Source organism: Rhea americana, unplaced genomic scaffold (assembly GCF_003343005.1).
Source record: "Rhea americana isolate MKP2758 unplaced genomic scaffold, rheAme1 scaffold_104, whole genome shotgun sequence".
Lineage (NCBI taxonomy): Eukaryota > Metazoa > Chordata > Aves > Rheiformes > Rheidae > Rhea > Rhea americana.
In genome coordinates, this window is record NW_028185084.1 from 915,980 (window position 1) to 943,017 (window position 27,038).

Consider the following 27,038-nt stretch of genomic DNA (forward strand, 5'->3'; position numbering starts at 1 on the left):
AGAAAAAAGAAAGGAAAAAAAGAAAAAGAAGGACAGGAAATGAGGATCAGCACATGGCCAGGAATTTGGGGAAACTACATATTTAAGGTGGAACAAACTAATGCCTTTAAGGTGGATTCCATATGCAAGCRGCTGGATTTGTTTTTATTTCCAGACTGTGATGTGGGTGCTCAGTCTCTGTTGCCCAGCAGAGACACCACGGCAGCAAGATTCAACTGCAGCCTCTTCCTGCTCTCTCTCCCCTCGCTCTCACTGCAAAAGTTGCTTCTTTCAAAACAGTGAATACTCAAAGGACATATTGCTGAGTAAGATAAATCATTTTCTGAGCAGTACCTAGCAGCCCTCATAGTAGATCTCAAACTTCTTGTACAGTTTATCATGCTTAAACTGCTATCTGGGCTGTGAAGGACCAGCTTCTCGGGGATGGATCACAACACCCACATTTTAAGAGGTATTACCTGCAGAAAAAGTTATTTCTAAGAGCAGGTTAATCCTCTAGCAAGACTGAAGAGCACTACCCCAGGGCAGCAGAGGCTTTTCCTGCATGTGGCTGATACTCAAAGCGCTCAGGACATATGCATCTGGTGAGGTCTGACCCAYTTTGCAGCAAAAAGCAAAGCTGCTCAACTCAAAATGCCTCCTGCAGAGCAGCCAAGAGCATGCTGCACTCCTGCCTCCCTCCCCAACCACCGCCRGGAGCCTGCAGCATCCAAAATTGCTCCTTCGTGCAAATCAACATGGAGGATAAAGTTGCTGCAGCAAGTGTTACCAAAAGCCAGAATGCGCTGCTGCTATAAAACTTCACACGCACACATTTGAGCTTCTATTCTTAGAAGAATGAGCAGTTCGTGCTGGCCCAAAGGAATGTGTGCAGAAAATAAAGGAAAAAAAAAAAAGATCTACTCATGGTAGAGCTGTTAATATGATGAAAGGGGACCTATGGTAATAATAAGGTTGTATTTCAGAATAAACTCAAGACTGTTCTCCCCTYAAAACTTATGTGCTCTTAGTTCTTCTATCTGCAGCTTTGGATTCAACTTCTGTGAATGATTAAAGGAGAAAAAAATGTGACCTGACCAAACCCTGGCATTTTGAGTTCCTCCTATCTGGAGTGCCTTCCTGGCTCTGCTACTATCTTCATTAACCTCCTCCCCTTATAGGAGCATTAGAAGAAAGACAAAAATATTTCTAAGTACAAGACATSAAGAAAAACAACAACATTGCTTCAGTCAGCACTTTCAGAGTCTTCATTCGGAGCTGATAAATCAAGCAAGATTCAAACAAAAGCAAGTTAGAAGTTAGGGAGGGAAAGGCAGGAAAAGTCACCATTATAAAGACATTCTTGGTGCAAAAAGGTGACTATATGTTTTACACTGCCTGAGAAATAAATGTCTCTTTTTAAGCTGCTCTATCACACATTCCTCAAAGAACAGAGCACTGCCAGACCCACGCACCCAGGTGATGCATGTGACACAAACCAAGGGCAGTCACAATAGAGGCACTAAAACTTAAAGTGCAGTGCAGTGCAATGGAGAAAATTCTTGTCAAGCAACTTGTCCTGACACCTCCTGCCACCATCTGAGATGCAGCTAAGCTAGATCTTCCCTAAGCATTTAAAGAGTGGATTTAAGTCACAGGTTTCCTCTGACTGCTGTCCTTGATAAGCAATAAAYAAACTAGATATGAAATAACTTCACCTGCCCTGGGAATACGTTCCCTGTACACACCTAACTGCCTGAACGGGATGTGCAAGAGGATGCAAGTTAGTTGAAACCATCAATAAATTGGAAAAGAAAGGCAATAGCCAGAAAATTGATCTCTTTATCCTGAAGGTAGCATCATCTGCCCCATACAGCTCAACAGACCACAAASAGCCTTTCAGCATTGCTATAAATGGATACAAACTCTTATATAGGAAACATTAAAGTTATGCACAACAGAAATCCTTGTTCGGACCCACAGATCTTAACTGAAACCTGGGCTTTTAACTCGAAGGAAGGAAAGCCTACAAGATAAGGAATTTCCCCACTGGAATAGCCCACAGCTTTTGCAGATGYTGTAAGGTTACTCCAACTACACCTTATGGAAAACTCAGGTTTCCTTGCCCAGCTACAGAATTATTTAAATGCTAACATTAAGTGAATTATCAGAAAAAACGTCATTGTCGCAGGCTCTGCAGCGGTCTGGCCGCGCGGCTTTACCTTATGTACCACCATCCTTCCAGGTTCTTTTGGATGACCTCCACGGTGACCCCTTTTTCGAACCCAATCTCATCCTTCCCCTGGCTGGCGTACGGCTGGATAGTGACATATTTCTCTTCTAGTGAGGGGAGAAAAGGCAACATCAGTTAGGGTCAGAATTAGTCCAGCTGTTTTTCTGTTCTGCTCGCTTTTAAGCTGTTGTGCAGCAATTACGTGGAGCCATGACCAAAGGCGGAGCCCCGCTCAGGGGCCCGCAGATTATTTATGCTGACGACATGACAGATAATCAGCCCCTTGCCGCTACCCTGCTGCTGATAATCAGTGCRCTTCCATGCCAATAATGACACAGAGTCCCCCGAGACTCCCCCCCGGCCAGGTTCCTCGAGCGGGTAAGAGGGAGGATTTGAAGTTGGACCTCACTCCCGTACTGTAACTTGACAGAATCAACCTGGCTGCCAAATCGGCCCGGCGTCACCGCGGGAGCTCCAGCCAGTTGGCTCTTCTGAACACCCACAYGGCTGCGTTAAGCATCGCGTTACTGAAACCCGAGCCCTGGATCCCAAGAGCGACCTGTCTTCCCCAGCGCAGAGGGGCTGGCCCATCACGCAGTGTGGGTCTACACAGASGGGCTTGAAACACCATTAGAAGAAAAAAAATAAAAATAAAAATAAAAGGCTTTGCATTTAACAGGAGACCTTATAGCACCTTGCATCCACAGGCTCAAGTGTTTCACAGTTTCGTTAGCTCTCACTCTAGAGAAATGCACAGGGAGCAATGCTAAAGGAGGGTCAGAGCTAARACATACCTCAAAAGCACAGGCTAGATTTCAAGTTTGGTGTTTGAGCCAGAAATGTAGCATCCCTACTCATCACTAACAGTTACCCCCTTCTAAGCCAGGCAGAGGCGAGCAGACTTGTTGAGAGGAACCCAAAGACACAGGAAATGGACGTTTTCTCAGCATCTTCCTTACCCACCAGGAATCATWTACCGCTGTATTTCCATCACACAAGGTCAAACTTCTCATACATTAGCTTGAGGCATTGACAGTGCGAACTGCCAGCCTCCCGCTCTGCATCAGCGGGCAGGGGAAGTGTTACCAAGCCACTCTCCTGAACCCAAGCTGTAGTGCATGAAACAGCCCAAGTTTCTGTGGCTGCATAAAAAGGCAGTGAACAAGCAATCAATTGCACCCAAACAGGCCTTCCTAGCACGCTTCCTACTGGCAGTCCCAACAAGGCACGGCTGGGAACAAATGGGGAGGGGGGAGCATCACTGCACAGGAGCGGGCAATTAAGTGAATCCAGCGTTCCCAGTGCCGAACAAAGGAGCTAAGCAAAGGTTGCAGTGGCTGCAGGTAAATGCTATTCTGGAGCGAGTGAAGCACACCCAACCATATGTTTGGTTTTGTGGCTCAAGCGCATTTTGTTGCTGGGTGAAATACAGCAACATTAAAGAAAAATGTTACCGAGACAAAGTAAGAAATACTACCTCAAAAAGGGAGGAAAAAAAAGGTTGACAAAGCATCTGATGGCAGCAAGTTCAGCAAAACTACATCTTTGGAGCCAACTTCCTTTTACTGGTCTTGTTTGAATCCTTTTAATTCCGAYAGAGTAAAACCTGTCAAAACCTTTGCCTCCTAGAGGAAAATAATCTCTCCAGCTCCCCTATGAGGGTGCTGCTTAGCTGCTTTATTACTGCTAAGGAATCCAGCTAGTTTCTAATTAGCATCATCAGGACACAACATCCTCCTCAGAGAATTACTCTGATATAAAATCAGATCTGATGACTGCTGGTACAGCTAATGAAACCTGGCTTCAAAGCCACGGGATAGCTCTCCTAGCTTGGTTTCTGCTCTGCAGAATAAAGGCAGGCTCATTTTTCTTTATTTAAATTGACTGCTGCTGAAGGAGTTAAGTGTCCAATTTCCACCACCTGGAAAAGCCCAAGCATTAAACTGAACAGCAGAAGACCTCARGGCAGCTTGAACTCATCCCCAAGAGAGGATTGTGATCAGAAAGTGCAGRTACCGAGAACTGCAGTATTGTCACAGAAATACACTGCCTCAGACAGCCTCCAGGCTTCTCTAAGACAACAATAAAGAGCTAARCCATGTGTTTGCTGAGCTTTGGAAGAAGGCTCTGCTTTGTCTCTCCCACATACCAGAGCCCCTTTACAACCCAGGCTATTGGAGTTCACTCTTGCCACTGCAGCTACAACCAGAGTTTATCTTATTTTTTTCCTCCATGTAAACAGCCATCCCTTACACAGAAGTGATCTTTATTCAGACAGCTCCAGCTCCTTTTGCTGAACAAAGCAGTCCTGCTGTCTGGGAACACAGCCTGCTTCCTTCTGCCGAGAAGAACAGGGGAGGTCATGAGCAAGGTGTTCACTCCAAGATGTGTACAGCTTTCTAAGACTTCTGCTCCAGCAGGACTTCTCGCGGGTGAGAGATTGAGACCACAATGGTCATCCATCAGMCTCTGCCAGTATTTTCCAAATCGGATCATTCATGAGAAGTCAAAGTTTGGGATGAGGGTTCTTTGCAGCCTGGGATCAATCACCTTTTAGACATTAGATCCCTACCTGTACCCACACAAATCACTGTCTCCATCCTACGTACAGGTAAGTGACTGCCAGGGGGAATGGTAAATCCATGCAAAGTACTAGAACACCTGGCTACTGATGTAAACAACTTCTGGGCTTGCAGCTATGCACATGAGTACACACTATTGCTCTACCTGCCATCTACTCCTGTACCCCYTTTCCAGTTTCAAAATAAGTCAGAAAAGCAGAGCTTTATCTTTTGAGGGACCTATACCAACCTCTCTCATTCTAGCTTGTAGAGATTGTAGAGCCTTGTAGAGGCTGGCAGAGATTGAACCAGTTGCTGGGCTGGCACACTGAAAAAGCAGCAGTAGGCAGCACAGGAAAGCCCCATGCTTGAGAGTGGCAGTTCCTCTCCTGAGCTTTTTGCAGTTTTACTGGGGAGAAACTCTGCGGGGCAGCTCTCAGGAGCCTCCAGCACTGAGRTTTCTGCTTTGCCTCTTGCTACCCTCTCTCTATCTCATACACTCACGTGCTCTGTGCTGCCCATCAGCAGCACTGGCCAGTTCTAGGAACTGAAATGTGAAACTGGTAGGAGGGAGCATCCCCACCTAAGTGTGACAACAGTGAGGACACACAGGCAAGCCCAACAGGCTTTTCTGAGCTGCTGCTTTTCTATCTGGCCCATGAGCAAACCCATTACTTATCTCTTCAGCCTTGCCTCTTTCAGACTGAGGCTACTGCTGTTTGAAAGAGGCAGCTTCTGATGATTCCTCCTTACAAAAGGGAGGAAGGGGAAGAAGAAACTTAAGGAGAAATGGAGAGGGAAGAGAAAGAGAAAAAAATTCTTCTACAAAGTAGAACATTCACAAATGAGTTCAAAATCCATTTAGAAAAGAAGGTCCTATGACATTTTTGTTTAGTAGTTCTGTTTTTAAGCCTACAGAGCAAAAACAGGAAGCCATCATTAAAATTTCCCTTTGCAGAGTGCTTTCAGAGCAAAAAAACACAGCCATTTCCAAGATTACACACGTTGTTTCTTTCAGTGGTGCAGGGGATACCACAAACACACATGAGGTTTGTAACTTAAACAGTACTCTAGAGACATGGCCCCCCCCCTTAAACCTAAGTGCAATTCTGGTTTACTTCTCAAAGACTAATCTCTATCCAAATAATGTTATGTGTGAATCACCACTTGCTGGAAAAAGCAGTGGAACTTCCAGTGGACATGTCACTTAAAGGGACTGATGTAGCATTTGACATACCAAATTATTATTCAAAAAGTCTTTAAGAAGAGATATCTGACACTTAATGATGTATACATGAAGTTACTGGAAAGACTGAACAGAGGCAAATGGCTTCAGGAGAGAATTGACAGAGCATCAGCCAGCAGAAAGACATTGCACTGAGTTACACTGAAAATTCTCAACTATCGTGCTATTTGTTCAGATACTATTACAGGCAATGGTATAACACTCAAGTCAGTGAACCGTCCCAGAAGATCTACCATCAAAGCTGAATGCCCAGATCTGCAGAGAATTGAGAAATGTTTATTTCTGAATCATCAAGTTTTGACTTAACAATTACCAGGAAAAGAAAAAGCAAATAGAAGTAATAATGTATGTTCCCCAGCTACAGTTTCCACTGCATCAACTTCACCACAGAGGTCAAGTGGGCAGGAAAAACTTCACTCTGTGATTCTGAGCAACTCCACCAGCTAAAAGGCTGCTTTGGGGAAATAATGGGACAAGAGTCCTGCTCCCCCTCAAGCTCATATGAAAGTGAAGAAATCTGTTCTTAGCACCACACACTCAGCGATCTGTCAATAGCCCAACTAGAACATTTCACTTATTTCTTTATCTCTAATCTGTGAGTCAAAGACATCTCCCCAGCTGAACTGACTGAGGTACCTCAATTGGAAATTCAAGTAGTCTGGTAAACCTGAACAAGGCACACAAGGAAGCAAAGCCTGCTTGGCAAAGAGCTACCCTGCAAGTCAGTGACATCATGCGTTATTCAACTGCAACCCATTTAGTTTGGAAGGAAAGCATCAGTATGCGACATTCTCTCCCCCAGACATACATACACTACTTAAAACAAGAATTTCTGTACTGTTTGGACTACCGAACCCACACCACCCACTTGACATTCCTTGTGGCTGTGCTCTGTGCTGGGCTCTGGCACAGCCTTCACATGCACCCTGGAAGCTCAGCACTCAGCCCGCTAGTTACTGCAGAAACCCAAGCTAGAGACCCACTGTGTGGGTTCCTGCAAAAACCCCCAAGCTAGAAACCCACTCTGGCACCCACACAGATGTGTTCCATATTGCTGCAGTCCAGCTGGGAGGTGCACATATATAGAGGACAAAACACTGAGCTGTGCAATATCCTGCAATACTACTAAGAGYACAGCCCCAGATGTATGCAACCATGTTATTTTCAGCAGGCTTAGTACAAGGAAGCCAGTGAYATTTGAGAATTATGGGTCACTCATCTTCACAAGCCAGACATCTGAAAGCCCCTCCATGGCTGTTAGAAAATAAAAACCTAGAACTCAACCATTTTTTCCTCCCTATGCACCACTATGATGGTGCTCAAAGCCAGACTGACAGCTGCCAAACTCAGGCCTTTCCTACASGCAAGTCACAATAGCTTTAAGGCTAAAAAGCTACTTTTAAAWCAGTTTCATGAATGTTCTGTTAGTGCTGCAGCTGAGAAAATTCCCTTTTCCTTCCTTCTCCCTGCCTCACACCCTCCACTTCTCCTCGCATAGTTCGTGACTGCGCCATGAACCAGACCTGAAGCTAACCTGACTGAGAAGTTGGTTTGAACTCAAGTCAGTCCTCTGCTTTGATGCATTGTGGAGCAGCATAGAGTTGCGCCAGCACAGAGGAGAGGGAAGGATGCTGGAAAAGGTGAAATTGCTTTTTCTTAGTGGCAGCACCAAAAAATTAAATTTAACTCTGTACTAAGCCAAGCCACTCCTGGAGCAGCTTCTATTAATTTTGAGCAGAGGCCTATTTCTGAGGCTGCTGAAAGTCAAGTCCAAGCAATCCACATGAAATGTGATCTAAAACCAGACTTGGATAATCCAAGAGTGTCCGCATAGCTTCTCCCATCTATTTTAAGATGTGATTTAATAAACTGCAACTATGCATAAATAGGATAAAAAGTTCACAGATCACATGATTTACAGCACAGCAATGTGACCTATGGRCACCTTGGCAAAGGATATCAAGCAGTAAGAGTTCACCTTTGAAGTTAGCATAGAGAGTAYTGCAGTAATTCTCTCACTCAACCTGTTCAATGGCTATGCAGCAAAATACTAGTTGTAGAAGAGCTTGYGATGCTACATTTAACTTGTTATAATTAAGGAGGACTTAATGCCAATGACATTTATTTTGGGATAATTGCAGATCATCACAATAATGCTTCATGCATCTTCCTTTTGTGTGGGATTATAGTTTTCAATTAAAGAGCCAGCAGATGTGTCCATTCCATCACATTGCTCCCTTTAATCAGCATAAAGGTATTTTTTTTTCCCTCCTTATTTCATCTGAAGTATTTCTGTCTACTGGTGAAAGCAGAATCTCAGGGAATTTTAAGGCATTGGGMATGACATTTTCCATGCCAGGTGACCCATTAAGATAGCATTCCTATAGCAGAAAAAACACAAACCAGCTAAGATGAAGCTCCAGCAGTTCCTGGTGAAATGATACCTAATTGCCTGAAAGGGCAAAACACTGAACTTGACACCTCATGAGGCTGCCTCCAATCCCTTCTGTCAAACCACAACTTCAGATTCTGCATGTGCACTCGCACAAACTACACATTAAAGTTATGAGGTGTCTCGAGAAGGCAACTTGGTCCCTCCTCTGGCTGTCTGGATTTATACTTACTGTCAGGTCAAAGAAAGCAGGCCCGGATTTTTATTGCTGGAGTTGTAACGTACAGCTTCAGTAGTGCTTTCCAAGTCTTCCTTATTCAGTCTTCCCAATTCCCTTGGCACTGGTTATTTCAGATTCCTCCTAGTCTATCACCAAGGTAACAGCTCAATTCCCTAATATCTTCGCAATCCTCTATCAAAATGTGGCTCTTTGCTGCTAGAGCTCTGATCCGGCCCTCCAACCTCTTTTGCACAGTTACTGTAGCCACCTCTGGTGGACTATGCTCTCCATCCAGGCCCACCAGTGCACTGCGCTCTTGCCTAAGGCTTGTGCACCACAGTCTGATGTTTCAGAGTCCTACCAAGCACCTAGTTCACCTARAATTTGCCTAGAACACCCAGTTCAACTGTCCCACTTGAATTACAAGCCTCTGTGAGTGCTGCACCTGGCTTTAATGTCCTACTGCATGCTCTTGTGTTTTATGCCCCCTTTATTTCCTGCTTCTCCGAATCCTCTCTTTTCCCACTCAGCTCCATGCAGTTTGTATGATCCCTCATCATACAAAGGGAGAGGGTAGGCTCYCTCCTTCACGGTCTCAAAGAAACTGAAGCTCTCAAATCTCCCTAAAATGAGCTTTATCTACCCTAACTTCCTGCTTTGCTGAACAAGCTTAATTTTAGTCCTTCTCTAAAAGATTTTCAAAATGCCAATAAGTATCATTTTCCAATGYGAAAAATCTTTTGGTAGCAATAAGACACATGCTAAATTACCACTTGCCCAGACTTCTTTGATACACAGACTTCCTTCTCTTTGTTTAGGCTGTAAGCAATTTGGGATGGGACCCTTGCATTTAGGCAGCTCAAACACCACACACGTTTCCAGCCCTGCCTAATCAGCCTCATCGCTACCAGGCAGATGGCCAGAGCGCATACATTTCTGCTCCCAAGGTTTGAGCACAGTTTTGCATACCTCTCCTTCACCTATGTTTTATAGATTTGCTCCTTTCCGTCTTCAGAAAGGAGCGTGTAAGTTATCTCCAGCACTTCAGGAGCCAACCAAGTATGGGAATAATTTCCTTTGCCCAGCTGGTGTTTGTATATAACCCCAACTTGCTTGACCCAAGCCTTGTTTGAAAAGCTGAGGCGTGGAGTGGGGAGTTGGGTTAGAAATTAGCCAATTAATGATTTCTCAGCAAAAGGCAACAGCTCCAGTTCTATATCTTCCAAACCACAGAAGAATTTTCTTTCAAAATACTTTCCCTGCAGTCAGCAATCTGCGCTCACCCTCCCCCTCCTCCGCTCCACCCCGCCGTTGTCAGACCTGCTTCTGGAAAAAGTCTCCCTGTTCCAGAAAGCAATGCATTAATTCAACATGGGCTTTGTTTTACTTGTCTAAAATGTTCAAYGCAGAAAAAAGGCTACCCACAGTTATCAAGTCTGTCCCTCTGCAGGCAGGAGCTCTCCAGGCTTTGCCATCCCACCTCCCCATACACACACACACACTTTTTTTTTTAAATATATATTAAGAAGAGACAGAAAATGTAATGCCAACAGACAGAAAAGGACAATAAAGACGTTTCTAAGCTATTCCGTACAGCACACGCTCTTTCTTCAACCAGTGAGGAGTAATAAAAATTTACTGCTTTCCTTGCAGCACAGAAGAAAGAGAGGCAAAGGAAAGAAATAAGTCTGAAGCTGTTCTGTGTCGATTGGATTTAGCACTGCAAAGCAACCTTATGCTGTGAGTGACAGATGTTTCATAAGCTGCAAAGACGAGAAAGAGATAAAGGGAGAATTCCTGTTGGCGAAGTAATGCAGAGTCTGCTGAAGAGGGTGCGTGGTGCTCGAAGGATGCAGAAAGGGGTAGCAGTGCACCAGCACAACAGCCAGTTCAGATCACCACCCTATTTAACAAGTTCTTTCCAAAGCTGGAAAACTGGCTACAGAAAAAGTGATCCAGACTAGGAAATGGGATTCAAAGCCAACAATCAGTTCACTGCATTATGCTGCTACCTTCCCTCTTTTTCTCATCCTCCTCCAGCAGGTTCCCTCACTCCTTAAGTGTGGTGAGCAGCAGGAAGACCTTGCTTCCAAGTTACGGTTTTGCTGCAACTTTTTCACCCAGAAGATTATTCCTTGAGCTATCTGCTACGCTTCAACAACAGGCTTATTGAGCAGAACTTCAGCCCATRTGTTGCTGTATTGCTTCTGTAAGTAAATCTGAAATACTTCCTTGCATTACTCTAGCTCCAGTAGAGACCATTGGGCATTAAACCAAAGCAGCAACAACTTATGTCAAATATCTGGCATACAAAACAAGAATGTAAACTCCTACTTTTCCCAATCAAACTGTAATAGCACTAATGACTTCTCATTAAAACTAGCCTGCAAACAATCCTAAGTTCTCTTCTAGGGGAAGTTCCAAGTAAGTACTTGCAGAAATAGCATTTTACCCTGTGCAAGGCAAGGTTAGCTCTGTGCAGCTTGTGAGTCTCTAATAAAAGCTCAGTACTGAAGAAAACTACAAAAAGTCAGGCTTCTTATCAAATTCAAATAAGGGAAATAGGAATTGAGAAGTTTAGAAAATTTACCAAAAGTAACATTACAAAACAAAATACAAGCTCTGCAGCCACACAAGGAACAAACCAATGTAATCTCTTAGATCTGGACACACCACGGACAGTTTTAAAGAAAAAAGTTCAGCAACAAGCATCATCTGTTTCTCTTTGTAAAAAACAGACTACAGCTGTTCTCTCTGTAGATCTTTTTTCAGCTTTAAAAGGAGCACTACCAGGATATTAAACAACTTTTCTTCTATCTTTCTCATTCACAGCCCCAATAACATTTCTCCCAAATATCTAAAATTCTAGCACATTTAGCATTTTTAAGTGGTCTTGGAAAGGATAAAAGAAAGCTTTATGACAGTAAACTGCCCATGTCTTAACCTTGATGCTTCTCCTGCCATTAGGTAATCTTTTCCAAGGAGGCAAGCATCCTTCCCTTCTGCACTCAGGTTTTCCCAGGATTTTCATCATCCAGACACACAAAACTGGTGCCCAAGCTCTACTGCAGTCACAGGGCAGGAGACAGCACTACAAAATACAAATCCATCATTGCTCCTGAATGGCACAGGACTTGAGTTAAAGATGGTACAGCTGCACCACAAATAGGACATGTCTGAGATGCAACCCAGCTGGCTCCAGATGCTGTATCAAACCACTTAGACCCTGCTTTAGGAAGGGGGGAACTAGGCACYCTCACTACAATGCGGGGGAGAGGGGGTAGCCCAAGTTCAGTGTGCAGGAACTGAGACAGTCAAGACTCAACAGTCACTTGGGAAATCCTGGCCTTCAGACCCAGGTTTAATTACTTCAATTCTRGTTTTCAAGTGACTGTATCACAGACCTGGTTGGTACCCAAGCACAAAGACGAACATCTTTCAGAGCTCRCTTTCACTCCAACGAACTCTTGGAGCTAGCCTTTCCAAAAGCAGGGTCTATGTCAAGCACAATATTGCTGGGTGGGAAGAATTTCGGCCAAAATGTTGAACGGAATTTATTTCCRAGAAAGAGGCCAACTGGAGGAGGGGAAGCTGTTCTGCCTGCGTGAAACAATTTTGGCAAACTCTTGCGTGAACAGCCCTAGCTTTTCTGTGCTTTGGAGCAGGGACATGAAGGTTGGCAGGGGGCGTGTGCACACTTTGTGTGTTCTGTCATTTCTGTGCAAACCCACCCAAATTTGGCCTTGTTAGAAGCCTTTGGGGCTGGGATGGGAGGGAAAAGGGGGAGAGAATCTTTCCTGACCTCACATAAACTGATCTGTTAGCAGCAGGCTGGACACCCAAGACGACTCATACTTTTCTTTACACTTGCAGTTCTAGAGGAATAGATGTCTACATGCTGCAGCTATRCCAAAGAAGCTACCATCTCCAACCTGTCCCACACTACTCATATCACTTCTTCCTCTACTTCCTAGCAAGCTCCTGTAAGAGCTCCTCAACTTATTTCAGCTAGCATTAAATCACTTATCTGGTTAACTGTGGCTGAAAGTAACTGTGAAAGATCATACAAGCAGCTCAGCCACAGAGGATGTCGCTAACCCTTGAGATGCTGCAGGTTGCACCAAGTTTGAGTGCTAAGATCTGGTCTGCGATAAAACACTCTCTCCAATTGGCTCAAAAGTCCAGCATTGCTTGGGCCTAATAGGGRAGAAATGGTTATGGAGAAAAGCAGAGGTGGAGGAGCCTGCAGTGAAGACTGCCAGGGAAGACACTGTGACCAGAGAGGGTAGGTCTGGAGAAGACATGGACACAGAATGGGAGTAAGAGTGCAGGAACTAATCACTCTGGAGAGGGAAGAGCAGGGAATGCAACTTAGGTCCTTGAGCCTTACCATTCTAAAGAGACTGATTCCATAGCTTGAGTATTTTAGAGCTTTGTTTACAATATAATGTGAATTGGAAAGGAAATATTTGTTTAAACTAGCAAAACAAGTTTTCAGGCAGCTCTACTATTCCCAGAACCTCTCTCAGTAAGACTGTCAGGAAATATCTGGTAAAGGGCTGTACATTCAAAACAACTAGTTCCCAAACTCCTGAGATACAGAAACAAGCACTACAAGTTCTTCTCAAGCCAGCATGTGCGCTTATGATCCACACAGGGCTTTTCAGTACCTTCAAGGTATATTCTGTGGCTAAGAGAGCTYGTCTTCTCAGTGTAGCTTTGGCTGCTGCAAGCTGAAGCCACAGTGGGAAGAACATGCCTCTAGTTATTTTGCCCCCATCTTGAAACTCTGAAGAATAAAAGGTAAAATAAGTCACTGAAAAGCCATATATGCTTGACACCTGCATGACTCTGCACACAGAAGAGCCACCAAATCCAGGAGAACATAAATTTGCAGCTTTAAACGTACACTCTTCCTAGAAAAGAACACCCTTTTCCTTAACTGGGTAGCTTTATTCGTGCTGTTATTTGGTTCCATCCCCTCAGTAAGGTTATCTGAAAGTTACAGTAAGGAGCAAGTGATTTCTCTTCCCTCCTGCTCTTTAAAGTGCAATCAACACTGACTCTGCATGATCCTGCAAGAAAGGGGAAAGGGGATAAAAAAAGTGTACATCTGCTCCTGGAAAGATGAGTCACGTACACTGGTGAAGCACTTGGTTTGAAATATTCCTTAAACTTTACCCAAATGTAATTTTGAAACAAAGTTTTTTTCACAATACAGCAAACCCCCAAAGACGCTGCTATTGGTGGTATTTTAAACACCCAGGACTGACATCAAAAGCTCCCAAAGCTTTTGAAGAAGTCAGTCTTYAGTATCAGCATTGCATGATACTAGCATTGTAAGGAGGAGAGAAGACTAAACYGGAACAATTCTCATCTTTCCATACCAAGCACTTTTCCAGTAYGCACATCTCTGACCATGGCTCTTTGGCATTCTTCTCATTTTAATAGCCCTGAAAGTATCACTTGTTCTTATTGAGGCAGGAAAGACTGAGTACAGATATGCCCAAAAGTTAAAACACAACAGATGTGAGCATCCCCAAGCTGTACAAGGAGCCAGACTGCAGCGTTACACTTGGTCATTAGCCTCCAGCTCTTTAGGTGTCTATCCAAGACACCCTCAAGCTTTGAGACATGAAATTCACACCTGAACTCTGTAGTTCAGCCTCTTCCCATCAGAGTAAGAAGGATCCAAAACCAAGGAGAGCAGCCGTGCCGCCCCGGCACACTCTGCAACCCAAGCGACAGATTAGCCTTTGCGCCCATAAGGGGCCCATGCCATAGGAAGCTATTCACCTCGACTCTGCTGCCTGTTGACTATCCCGCCCAGCGTCCATCGCCGGTCCAGGCGCCTCAGGTGAGCCTTGCGTCGCTTAGAGACTAGTTTGGAACATGGATGGAAACAAACAAACAAAAGATGGAAGGGTGAGGAATAAAAAACAAAATATGACAAATACAAGCACTGGTCTTGTCAGCAGGAACAGGTTAGGTGGGATGCAGAAACATTGGTTAGTTTATATAATATGGTGGAACAAGTTAGCTTATTGAGCCTGAGAAGTCGATCCTTGCTATCATCTCTCYTCAAAACAAAATCCACATACAGCTATGGAAGACATGTCCATGGATGCTGGAGTGGCAAGACAGATCAATATTGTTGTTGCATCTCCTTAGATGTAACTTAGACAGTAGGATCTTTGGAGAACTCATTTTATTGCATGCAACAGCTAACAATGTTCTCATGCTCCCTAAGAAAATTATTAGACTACAAAYGAAATTCAGGAATCAAAAATAGTARGAAARCAAGCTTCTCTTTCATGGGTTCATTTTTAATGGYAGCATTCAAACTGAACCCAGGTGAGAAAGATCTGTCTCCTTGTTTCCAAGGTTTGACTCAGGATCACTACCACAGCTAATRCTCATGATCCAAACTTCAACTTCCAGTATATTGATTACAAATAAGGAAAAAAAACCTAACTTTGCTCTTACTGAACAGGCTCAAGAAGCTAATATGCCCAAACTAAGGATTAGTTTCATACTGAAACAATAATTTGTGCTTAAAATATGAACAAAGAAAAGACTTATGGAAATGGCACTGTCAGAGTAGCTGTGCACAGAGGACACMGACTGTTTTCCAGACCACAGCTGTGAAACAGTCCTTCAGCTCCTCCCTTCTGCTTGTGAAGGTATGAATGACAAAATAACCATTGGACTGGAACCAGAAGACAAACAAATACTTCTCTTTACTCAAAGGCTTCCACACTAGTTTGGCAGCTATCGTAAATGTCCTTGGTGCTGCCATGAAGTAACACAAGATATTGTACTTCCAATAGCTATCACTAGAGCACAAACTCAACAGTTTTATTACTGATGTTGGGAAAGCTGTTAATAAACTCAGATATTGTGATATWAATAGTCATTCAATTCTGCTTATGTGCAGTCATTTTGAGACTATGCTCTCATATTCATGAAAGTAGCACCAGTCTTCTAGGACTATGCTCCGCARAAGATCAAGCTCAGAAAAAGATTTGCTCAGCAAAAGGATTAGATTAAGTAAATAAAGAGTTTCCTTAGAAAAGCAGCTGGTGGCTTTCTGCTCTTCATATCTGTCAATGGCCAAACTTCTGCACCCAGGTCACAAGGCCTTAACTTTCCGTAGTCACCCGTAGTCACGTAGGAGGTTCTATGACTGATGCTGAACACTCTCAGATGTCTTGTTTTGGCACTCTTTCCTCTGATCCCACATAATGAAAACCATCAAAAATAAAAGGGCAGAGCAACTCAGAGAGGTCAGAGCTCCAAGGCAGATTTCTAGACCCTCTAGAAGAGGGTCTCTGCAGTAACAGAACTGTTCRTTTCCAAGACTTGTTAGAAGGCTCAATTACATTTGGCTGATATGAAAGTTAAAACTGCTTAGTTTTAACTAAGTATAGAGGAGAACCACTACTTTCCAGAGGAGCTGAAGTTTGATTGTTGTTTTTTGTAGATCACTGTTTCTGGTTAAAAGAACATAGCAACCTCCTTGGGCTTATTAAGAAGCCCTTATCAACACAAAGCCCACACAGATTAGCTGTCTTAACTCCTTTCTGCTAGGATTTTTCTTGCCCAGTAGTTTAAACTGGTAACTTTATCCAAAACAACATGCCATTAGACTACCAGTTACACATATGGTACAGGAGAGGCAACACAGCACTTCAGTAGACATATGATTATGCCAGGAATGGAAGCTAAAGCTAAATTCACAGCAAGGCTGAAACAGGACAGGAATGCATTAGGAAGTTTCTACCCAAAAGAGGGAGATGAAAAAAAATGTTCACCCGAGCAGCTTAGGGTGGGGTGGGGTGAGGTGGAGTAATAATTTCTTTCAGGTTTCAGCTGGGATCAGTCACCCAGAGCTCTTCACTCACACTAGCAGCATGGAGGATTCAGCTGTTTGGGAGCATCCTTCTGAACATACTCTTGTCTCCCACAGTGGGTCAACACAGATCCACCACAACAGAGGCATGGCTCCTCCACACACTACATGACCATCCCCAGTGGCAGCACCTTTATACCACAGATGTCTTGATCTGTTTTCCCCCTCTCAATGCTGAAGTTTGCTACTCGATCCCAGACCTCAGCTGCATTGGTCATGCTGCAGTTAGTCAGAAGAGCTGTTTATCAACTASTGCCTAATCCCTCCAAGGGAGCATTTTAAGATGTTTGCTTTAACGGCTCCCATGGCTGCAAATGTTTCCTTAGATCACTTCTGAAGTGTTTCCAAGCTTCATAAGAGGGTGTTGCTTTAAACACAGGTGCAGGTAGTGGCCATCTGTATACCCTCAGCCCCAGAAACAAGGGGCAGGCTTAAGTGCAGGGAGGAAACTTTTGTCTTTCTCAGGGAGATGGACAAATACAGACATGTGAAAAGCAGTGTTACATAGAGGCAGCATTATTAAYAAATTGCATTTAGCATCTCCTTACCTCTACAAGGACCTGCCGTACCAGATGTGGCCAGAAGCCTGCCTAGTTTGTGTAACAAGGTATAATAAGCTCTGTGTCCTCTGCAAATGGATTGAGAGGCTGATACAGGAAGCTCCTTACACTGATGTTTGTCCTTTCAAAGCAGGCAGAGCACAGGCATCATAGATGCAGGGAGAGCATCCACAGGAGTCGTCTGAAAATTTTATGAACTCTACTCAAGGGCTAGAGTACTTTATCCACTTAGTGTCTTTCTCCTCGGTTAYGTTGGGACCCTTTTCTCCTACATACTGAGGAGGAGTAATTTGTATACGGTCATCTATACCGTACACAAGTATGTTCACTTTTACACATTTGTCTTTTCTACAAGAGAAARGCTGCATTTTTCTTTCCTCTTATGGAAGTTCTTCCCCGCTCCTAATAGCTGTCTAAGGCCATTCCACTACGCAACAAGGAGAAGAATAGCCCAAATAAGTAAGTACTAGAAGAAGGATAAACAAAGAACAAAAGAAGCCTCAGACTGAGCTTAACAGCATAAAACAAAGTTATTGAAAACCAAGTGGAAGCTGGGACAAATCAAAGCAGCTGCAGAAGTAATGCGTTTAGATTTGTCACTCTAATGGAACTGGAAAAGGAAAAGAAGGAAGAGGCAAGTTTCAGCATATCGGGATGTGGAGAAAAGCAGGGAATGTGCCTGGTGAGCATGGCTGATAAGAGCAGTACAATGGATTAGAGGGGACCCAGAAGAGATAAGAACTATTTGAAGGGTTTTTCGTTACCCAGGACAGAGTGCTATGCAGCAACAACCCTGTGCAAAGTAAATTCCAGAGGGCAACATGAAAGGAGGAGGAGAGCTTGAAATTAAGAGCAGGTTAGGCAATAAGGCTGYTCAAACGTGCACCATATTTAAGAGTCAAAAAACAGGAGGAAGCTACAGACCAACTGATAAGGGCATCCCTGAACTCTTTTAGAAGACAGCAGTAAGTTTTTTTTCTTTAACAGGGAAAATGTACTAACTGCTTTTGTATCCATTTAGATGTTGCATCATACTAGACTGGTTCCTTGCCTAGCAGTTCACAGTCAGTTTGTCTCTAAACCCTAAGTGACCCAGGATATGAGTAGCTTTGAGCATGGAAAAATGAGCTGCAGAGCCAAAGCTTAGAGTAAGTCACAGATGTCATCCTTGGGGCACAGCACAAAGTTATGTTTTGCCTGTGTGTTTTCCTAATGGGCAGACCAGCCACCCCAACAAACCTCTCAACCTCCTATCTGTGCTAAGGAAGGTTGGCTATGTTTCCACATATGTTTCACCTAAGTGTCACTCCAAGAGCACCTAGAAAATTGGCAAGAGATTCATTAGAATGGAGCAAATCATCCTAAGTGTCCTAAGTGTCCTTTGTACACAGTTGCTACATGAGCATCCCATTAAGATGTGGTTAGGCTTTCATAATGGAACAGAGAAACATGTGAGGACATACTATTCCATTTCTGGAACCTGAATTAAACATCTTCAGACAAAAACCAGTGCAGCTACACAACGCACACACATGACAAATGACATCTCAGTTTTAACAGAAGGAGACCACACCAAATAAAATTACCTTTCTACACAATCACAGACTGTAGCAAACAGCAACAAAACTAGCTTCAAGTAATATGCCAAAAAATTGCAGTGAGATGCCACTATTAAGAGGAGCAAGATTTAACTTTAACAGTCTTGCAGCTCTAAGTTATCTTCTTCAAATCAAAAGCTCTCACTTCTGCGATTTCTGCAAACAGGCCATGCAAGTTCTCTCCTTCAATGGCAGGACACAAGTTATGGAAATGTGCTGCTTGGACTGTAAAGACCTTGTGCACAAGTTCCGTGATATCTGTTCAAGTGCATTAAAATGAGCATCATTAGCCTTTTGAACCCCTTGTTACACTGACAGGCCAAGCTGGTCACAAATGGATCACAGGCAGGACACCTCGTCCCAGTTTCTTCAGAAACAGTTAATTTACTGATACAAGATAGCAAAACTGTCTACTGCACCACACAGCAGTCACAAGCAGCAGTAGGGGTTTTCAAAGTAGTCTTCTTTCCTATGGGAAATAAAGTGAGCTAATACCAATTTCCCCTCGATAARAAAGCACTTGTCATACCTTCCCCAATTTTGGATGTGTTGATGTCAGAGTCATCTCTGGTTCCATTTTGTGATTCCAGGTACGTAGCAGGGACCCAGCCCTGCTCCTCTGCTGTGCTCACAAACCACCAGCCTGCAAGCRGAGGAAACAAGAAGAGTCACTCAGACCACAGTAAAAGAAACACAGTGAGACGCTACTGAGAAGCGGGCATAGAGACAGCAACTTTGATGCAGATTTGAATTATTCTGTAGCCTCCTGAAAGGGGTGGATATTTAGTCCTCTTACAGTATATCTATCAGACACTCTCATCATGGCCAAGGAGTGGGAAGGGCACACACAGAAGAGGTTGCAGTGGAGCATCAAATTTAATATCCCTGAAGCTCATCTACGAAAAGTCCGTGATTTGGAATTCTCCAATTCAGTCCCTCAAAGCAAGTCTTATAGTGCATACATCTACAGCATCAAAGCACTTTGTTCGTATATATGCATGTGTATGCTGGAAACCGAGACAAATGCTGCACAGATCCTTACATGAGGCATCACAGAAGTCAAAAATGGAAGTTAGACTCCAGTCTAAAATGCAAAGCAGGATGTAAAATAATGCTTCCAGAGCACTTGCCACCTCAAAAAAGAGACCCACAAAAAAACAGTAGTTAACAAATACAACCTGAATTAGGTACCTTGGGAAGCTGTAGAGTACTGTACAGAACAGAAATGGGAAAAGATACAAACAGGCTGAAGTGTGACTTTAGACTGTAAATATCAGTTCTTTGCCTTCCTACCTTAACATACATATTTCTATCTGCATCTACAGAAGCATTAAGAATGGCCAACAGCTAATACTAAGACATCTTTTAGGTCACATCTATGGATAGATACATAAAACTATGGATGATCCATGTTTAGATTAAATGTATCCCAGTCAACCATCCTTGCCTCAATAAATCAATGCAGCCAAATAAGCAGAATCTTCATTATGTTTCATGTAGAGTTGCTCACCCAAGAGAGCCTGTGCCTCTCAGCCATGCAGGTAGGGAGTTAAGATACAGGACAACATACCAAACAGGTAAAACGTTTCTATTGTATTCTATAGTCTCCCAGTCTCCCCCAAAACRCAAATTACTTTCAGTGTAATACAAAATATTGTTTAATATGAGTYTCTCATCATGCAACATGCCACTTTCTTGAAAGAAAAAGAAACCAACTGAAACAGTGCTCACATATTCATTTTAAGTCACCCATGTTTGTTCCTAACCCCATAACAGAAGATTTTAGCACAAGGACAGTAGTTATAAACCCTCCTGGTCTGCAGGCCCCAGGAAAGAAAATGTGCCACAAGTACAGACCTCCCCCCACACACACCAGCCGCAACACAGCTGCTAGGTAGCACTATTTATTTACTCTCAAAACTCAGACACAGCTTTCCATTTTCTGGCCGARTAGAGACTTGGAAACTTTGCTTCACGAGTCTCATGGTTGGAAAGTTTAAATTTAGTTATTCCTCCTCAGCAGGAGGTGGATTCTCCTGCCATGAAGCCCACAGCAGTGAACATGCAGGATCTGCCAGACCGTTTCAAAAATGCATCTTTACGGATGTTCCTTATTTTACCAATAAGGCATCAACATGGGTAGCCAACACAGTTTAACATACATTTATAATTAAGCACCAAGTGTCAGAARCTGGCTTTCAGCTGATAGCAATTAGACTGGAATAGTTTACATAAACTCTTCCCCAGAAAGAAATTAAACAATTGCACAAAGGACTTCCTCATACTTAGGCCACCTTCAAATCATGGTAAAACTGTGTCTTTGGCAGGGCGAACCTCTCAGCCTTGACAATACCTAGCTCATAATACATTTCCACTGGGTTAGGTTACTTAGATGCATCAGTGCTTCAAAGCTGAGCTTGAGGTCTTCTCTTTGGGCTCATATGGTAGCTAAGCCTCCATCCAAGCAGAGCTCCCTGTTAGAAAACAGCTCCTCTGTCCCCACTCCCATACCCCTGCCATCCCCAGCCCCTGGAAGGCCACTGCAGAGACACTTCAAGACTTGGCTAATCTGGTGAATAAGTTCCCAAGGTCGAGTCATGTTTGAGGTAGGTTACACAGTCAAGTCCAACTCACCCAATCCCTTCCACGGTTGCACAGCCTGCATGTTGCAAGTGCAGTTTGAAACTGCTTCTGTTCCTCAACACATCACTAAGGTGAAAATTTTGATTTGCCACAGAACTCCTATTATCATTYTTATTCCCTTGAAAATTTTATTTATAAGCTATATGCAAGGGTAAAATACAAACAAAAACCTCTCTGTGGTTACCAAGTGTGTCCAGCTTTAGAGAAAACCTGCCCCAATACTGAAATTGTCTTCACCTTTTTGAGTTTGTTTCTTAGGAGGACAGGAGAAGCTTTAATGTAGTTCATAGAAGCAACACGTCCACAGGAAAGAGCAGGGAGGAAAAAAGAAAAAAGTTCTATATAGATAACTTAGACAACTGAAAAACCTGAAGAAGTCCTAGCAGCAACCCCCTAGCAGAAGAAGGCAAAAATGGATGCTCATGAGTGAGACACACAAGTTCTCAGAGCAGCTGAGTAGACCTTGCAGGAGCAGCTCAGTCTCGATGAGCCAAAAGCCTGAATTACGATGGTAYATCCAAGCCATAACCCTACAGAAAGGAAATTGCAGCATAGGGCAGGAACTGACAGACACTTAGCAGAAAATGGCTGAAAAGCAGACAAGTTCTACAACATGGCCTACGCGTGACAACCACCGACACCAGAAAACAACTCCCTGCCCAGCTGATAGTGGGGTACTTGCCCTGAATGCTCCTGGCACCATCCTCTCATTAAAATAAAATAAAATAAAAATTAGAGGATCTGCCATTTATTCCCCCTCCCCCTTTTTTACACAAGTTCAGAGTGCTCATGAGCTGCAGACAAATTTGCCAGATTTGGCAAAAATTTTGCTTGCAAAACAGTGAGGGCTATAATAGAGCAATCTATTCATTGTCCCCCCGCTGCCATCTTTCCCAACCCTGAGCATCACAGAAACATTGTTAGAAGACTTCTTTTGAAGCACAGAACAAAACATTGCATTTATTTTTGAGTTCTCTCTCTATGCTGGAGTTTAGCTCAACTTCACAATTCATTATTAAAACCATTCTGCAGCAACATCTGCAGGGAATTATGTAAAGTTATCTCTGTGCACTGCCAAGCCAGTCTGAGGTTAGCTCTTGCGCTCACACCATCTGTAAAAATTAGGCAGTGCCTTGCAACTTGAGTTAACCCTTACAGATGCCCCGTCTCTCAGGCATCAAAATCCAAAACACTAAAGCTGGTGCAACACGGACGTACAGACTGAGGTGGTTGCCCAATCCTGTGATGAGGACTCATAGGGAGTTTGAGTCTTGCAGAGGACACACAGGGAATTACAGACACTGCCTGCAGACCAAGCAATGCTCTGCTCAAGCTTTGCTGCATTATTCTAAATTCCACCCCAACCACAACCCAAGAACATGGCTTTCTAAGGTGGGCATATAACATGGTCTCCAAACGCACTGGCACTTTTGTTGGCCTCTGTCAGCATCCTTAGCTGCAATAGCAGGAACATCTCTATACCCATAAGGTTCCCTGATAAGTCTCAGATGCTTTTGCATGGATCTGCATCAGTTACTGAGAGATAAAAGGCTCCACTTCCCTCACACAGGTCAAGCTGATGACAGCACAACAGACACATTCTCTCTAGTGTGACCAATGACAAAAAAAAGAAACAAAAAAACAAAACAAACAAACAAGAAAACCTTGATCCTATAAATCCTGTTCCTACTTTTAATCATATTCCACTCCTCTTCCAAAAAGAGATTAAAAAAAAGCTAAAAAAAAGTTAGCAAGTGTCACTCCCAATCCATGCCATGGGAAACTACTAGARCATAAAGGAATATATTTTATGCATTTTTTTGAATGTTGTCATGCATCCTCACGCATCCATACTTCAGCATTGCCCCTTTTTCTATGCCAATAGGAAAATCAGCTGCTCCTGTTCAAGTCTGTATATTCATGAGACATTAGAAGTCATTTTTAAACAGCAAGATCATGCTGAATATTYGTTTCCAATTCTCCCCTCAGCAGACTCCTCAAGCAGTTCAGGTTCTCTGTAGATTTTGATTCCCATTTTGTGAACCTAACCAAAGTAAGCAAGACAGACAGCAACGTCGTAAAAAGGGAACGGGAACCTCTGCTGCATGAGTGGACTAAACATTCTCCTAAACAAATACTTAAATAACACTCTACCTCTGGAGAGGGCGGGGGGGACACTAGACTAGAGCAGCAGTCAGTACAACCAACATGGACTGACATGGGCTCCTTGTGCTTCAGAGCAGCTCCCTTCGCAGACAGTCCTACTGCCTCGGATCAAGAAGCCTCAAAAAAAATAAAAATAAAAATAAAAAAAAATAAAAAAAAAATAGTTCCAACAACTTTAGTCTTCCTGCGAAGCAGCATGGTCAGCCCTCTTCAAAGCACGGCACACAGACCTCCCCGTGCCAACAACTAATTGTTTTCCTTCTTTAACGAAGCAGATCCCATCTCTGAAGAACTGTTAGAGCGTGAAAGCATATTGCTGCGCAGATGAAGATACTTGCTTTTTCCTGCCTTCTGGAGTTCCTACTTCCCACGCAGAATATCTATATCTGATACACATAGGGAAGTCAGTCATAATTGGCTTGGAAAAACCTCCAAAGAACATGCAGAAGCAGAAAGATAAAGACATCAGAAGCAAAATTTTGCAAGAGGGAYTTTCTGCATTAAGTGTATTCTCACACCCACTTCCTAGAACTTCACTGCAGCTTCTATACGCTGTTAGAAACGACCATTGTATGTGCTGGCTCTGGTCTCCGAACAAGGCCGCTTCAGTCCCACACACTTGGCAAAAGCGCTGGGTTGATAAGAAACGAGTCTTCCTGCGCACTGAATGTTATTTGGAGCGTTTTGCCCTTACAATTCACAGAAGGGGCATCTTTCCGCGATGGAGATGCGTGCAAGACGTCTTACTAGCGTGGAGTCGACCGGGTGGGTTGAGGTAAAGAGGTCTGTGCACGAGTCACTGCACAGCAGACTGAGGCTCTCGTCTCGGGATGAATTATTGAAGTTAGTGAAATATTGAAGGCAGCTTTCATCTCTAAACAYGTAACATTTCCCCGCCTGTGTTCACTGTGGACCTGACTGCAGCCAACTCGGACACGAAGCAAGGCTTGTCTCATTTTAAAAATGGAAGTAAGGCTCAGAGACACGCTAGAGGGAGACGGATGTGCTTACAGCAGAGATCCTACTTGAACACATTAAAATTCAGGGCAATTCAGCTTCCCAACCCTTTGCGCGCCATACCCAAAACTTATTCAGCCATAAACTAGTATTTCAGCTCAACCGCATGTCAGCAACCTTGCGGCCAGTTCAAGTCCGACAGCAAGACGCTAGCAGCTCCGTGCCTCTGCGTTCGCAGTGACAATCCTGCTTCCCAGCGCGAGCCTCACTTTGAGGAAGTGCTACAACCCAAAACGGCTGCAGGAACAACCACCTGGGCAAGGTTGCTACCTTCTTTGCAACCGCTTTGCTTATCACCCCTCCTCTCCAACTGAAGGTTGATGAGTCACATTTAGAACTAGCATTAAAACTCGCCAGCCCCTGACACTACTTAACTCCGTGAGGTTTCCAAATTTGCTGATGAAATATCTCAAGAGCCCCGTGGCACTGTGGTGCTTTAGAGTTGCTGAATTTCTGATGCAAGAGCAGGAAAAGGGATTGAGCCTGTCCCTCCTTCCCTCCCATGCTACGTCACAAGAAAATAGGCCAGCTGCAGAGGGAATTGTAACTTATGTGGGTCATGGCACAGGTTTTCTATCATACAGCCATCATAAATGAAGAATTACAAACACGGAACTACTTGTTTGAAGGAAAATAAGCTTCTCACCTCAAAAAAACCCCCAAGAATTTAAATATAACAGATTTCACTGCTGGTATTGAATATGCCACGTCTGACAGGACATACAGTAGAAAATGCACACCTAACATCTGTCTAATAACCTTCAAAAGCAACAGGCTACATGAAGTCACATCATGGGCTATGCTCTGCCCAGCAAACCACATCCTACTATTTAGACTATTGCATTATTTTAGAATATTATCAACACTTCAACTTGAAAGGCAGACTGAAAGGCTTCAGAGTACAGCTTTGCGCATCTTGCCACACAGCAAACAAAGAATAGGTCTTTCCACCTAGCAGCATTCAACACTGCATAAGACACTACGTGAGGACGCAAACCTCCACTATGCTCCCCGAAACAAGTGGAACCAGGCGCTCTGGAAACACCGTTACAGGCAGGATGCAGAGGTGGGATAACGTGAGAAGAGTGAAGAGACATGTTCAGGAAGGAAGAGGGGCTGCGCAGCTCTGCACCTGGCTATAGCATTCAGACATTATAGCRGAAGTCTTACAAAAACATAGCAGGAAGCACAGCCTACRAGCATCACTCACTGCAGCCAAAAGCACATGTGGAGTGCCATTTGAAACACTGCTTTCTCTCCCTCCTTTGGCAGGGTCTGAGAACAGAGCAGTGTTTTTATCAGTGTACAGTCTGCAGGAATTTTTGCTTAATTTGGTGAAGAAAGTTTCTTGGGGCTGGTGTGYGGGAGGTGGGGTATTCTGGAGGTAGGACCCTGCTGATACCATTTTTCAGCTTCTAACAGAACAGCCCTTTGCCTTGTGGAGCTAAAAGCCTAGTTGAGAGGCCAAAACCTGAGACTGAGGTTTGTTAATCTCCAGCAACAGTTGATAACTGCTAATGCTTAAGAGCAATCAGCAGCACAAGGAATTGCATTCCTCGCACTGCTTTAGACATTACTGAGTTATGGTGCTGGCACAGATGAAAGAACAGATTTTTTTTTCCCCTGCAATGATGGGCTATTAAAATAAATAGTTACTCCAAATCTATATGCTTATGGATTTGCTATCTTAATCCTTCCAGTTTGTCTTTCTCTGCTAATAACTACACTGTGGTGCTAAGTGGAGATTGCTCAGATGTGCCCTCAGCATCTCGCTGGGGATCCAGGGCTGGCTGGCCTAGAGTGCTTGAAGGGCACTGAGGGCACACTCTCCATGTGAGCAAATATCCTAGTTATCGCTGCCACATGAGGTTTCCTGGAAAGGGAAGCAGCTGAGCTGACTAGAGGTGTACGTTAGTGTGCAATACAGACTCCCAAAACACATCTCAGATTCTGGCTTAAACCTCTAGCTTGTTTGGATTGCTTCTGCACCACTTTATATGCATGCACACACATGCATGTTGAAAATCACGCCCCAACCTCTGCATCCAAATACGCCTCATCCTAGTGTTCTGCTGGGATGGGAACCGCATTTCCCAGCRCTTGTGGAAAAAGCAGAAGTGTTTAGAACATGGGAAAAAGTTCATGGGAAAAGAAAAAACTGGATAATATACAACTCAGCTCTAATACTTTATGAGTTAGATCACTAGTAGAGACAATGGATATTCAGAGTTTTAAACACAACTAGGAAATGCCGTATTACTGTACTTGTTCAAAACTTCCAAGCTACTAGGTAGATGACAACTCTTCCAGAAGTGCGTATTTGTAATGACAGATAAAAATAAGTATCCTTACATTTCTGGCTTCAAGTGTGTGAGAATGCATGTGTGTATACATACACACACAAAATTCAGTTTTCTTAGGGTTCTGATAACATTAGAGGTCTGTGCGCTGTATTTGCAGCTATTTGCTATGACTCAGTTGTTACCCAGGGGCTTCCCCTCCCTCCTAAAA

The 27,038-nt window shown here is 43.6% G+C and overlaps 1 protein-coding gene across 3 annotated transcripts in view; it reads right to left on the reverse strand.

Annotated features, from left to right (window-relative positions):
• Nucleotides 1-27,038, reverse strand: part of SH3PXD2A (SH3 and PX domains 2A) — a 214,259-nt gene that overhangs the window by 10,789 nt on the left and 176,432 nt on the right. For all 3 annotated transcript variants that reach the window (XM_085307810.1, XM_085307819.1, XM_085307826.1), the window contains 3 exons: nt 19,231-19,344; nt 14,428-14,511; nt 2,202-2,319 (listed from right to left, as the gene is read on the reverse strand). In XM_085307810.1, coding sequence (XP_085163936.1) covers nt 2,202-2,319; nt 14,428-14,511; nt 19,231-19,344 — 316 coding nt within the window. The remainder of the gene's footprint in view (nt 1-2,201; nt 2,320-14,427; nt 14,512-19,230; nt 19,345-27,038) is intronic.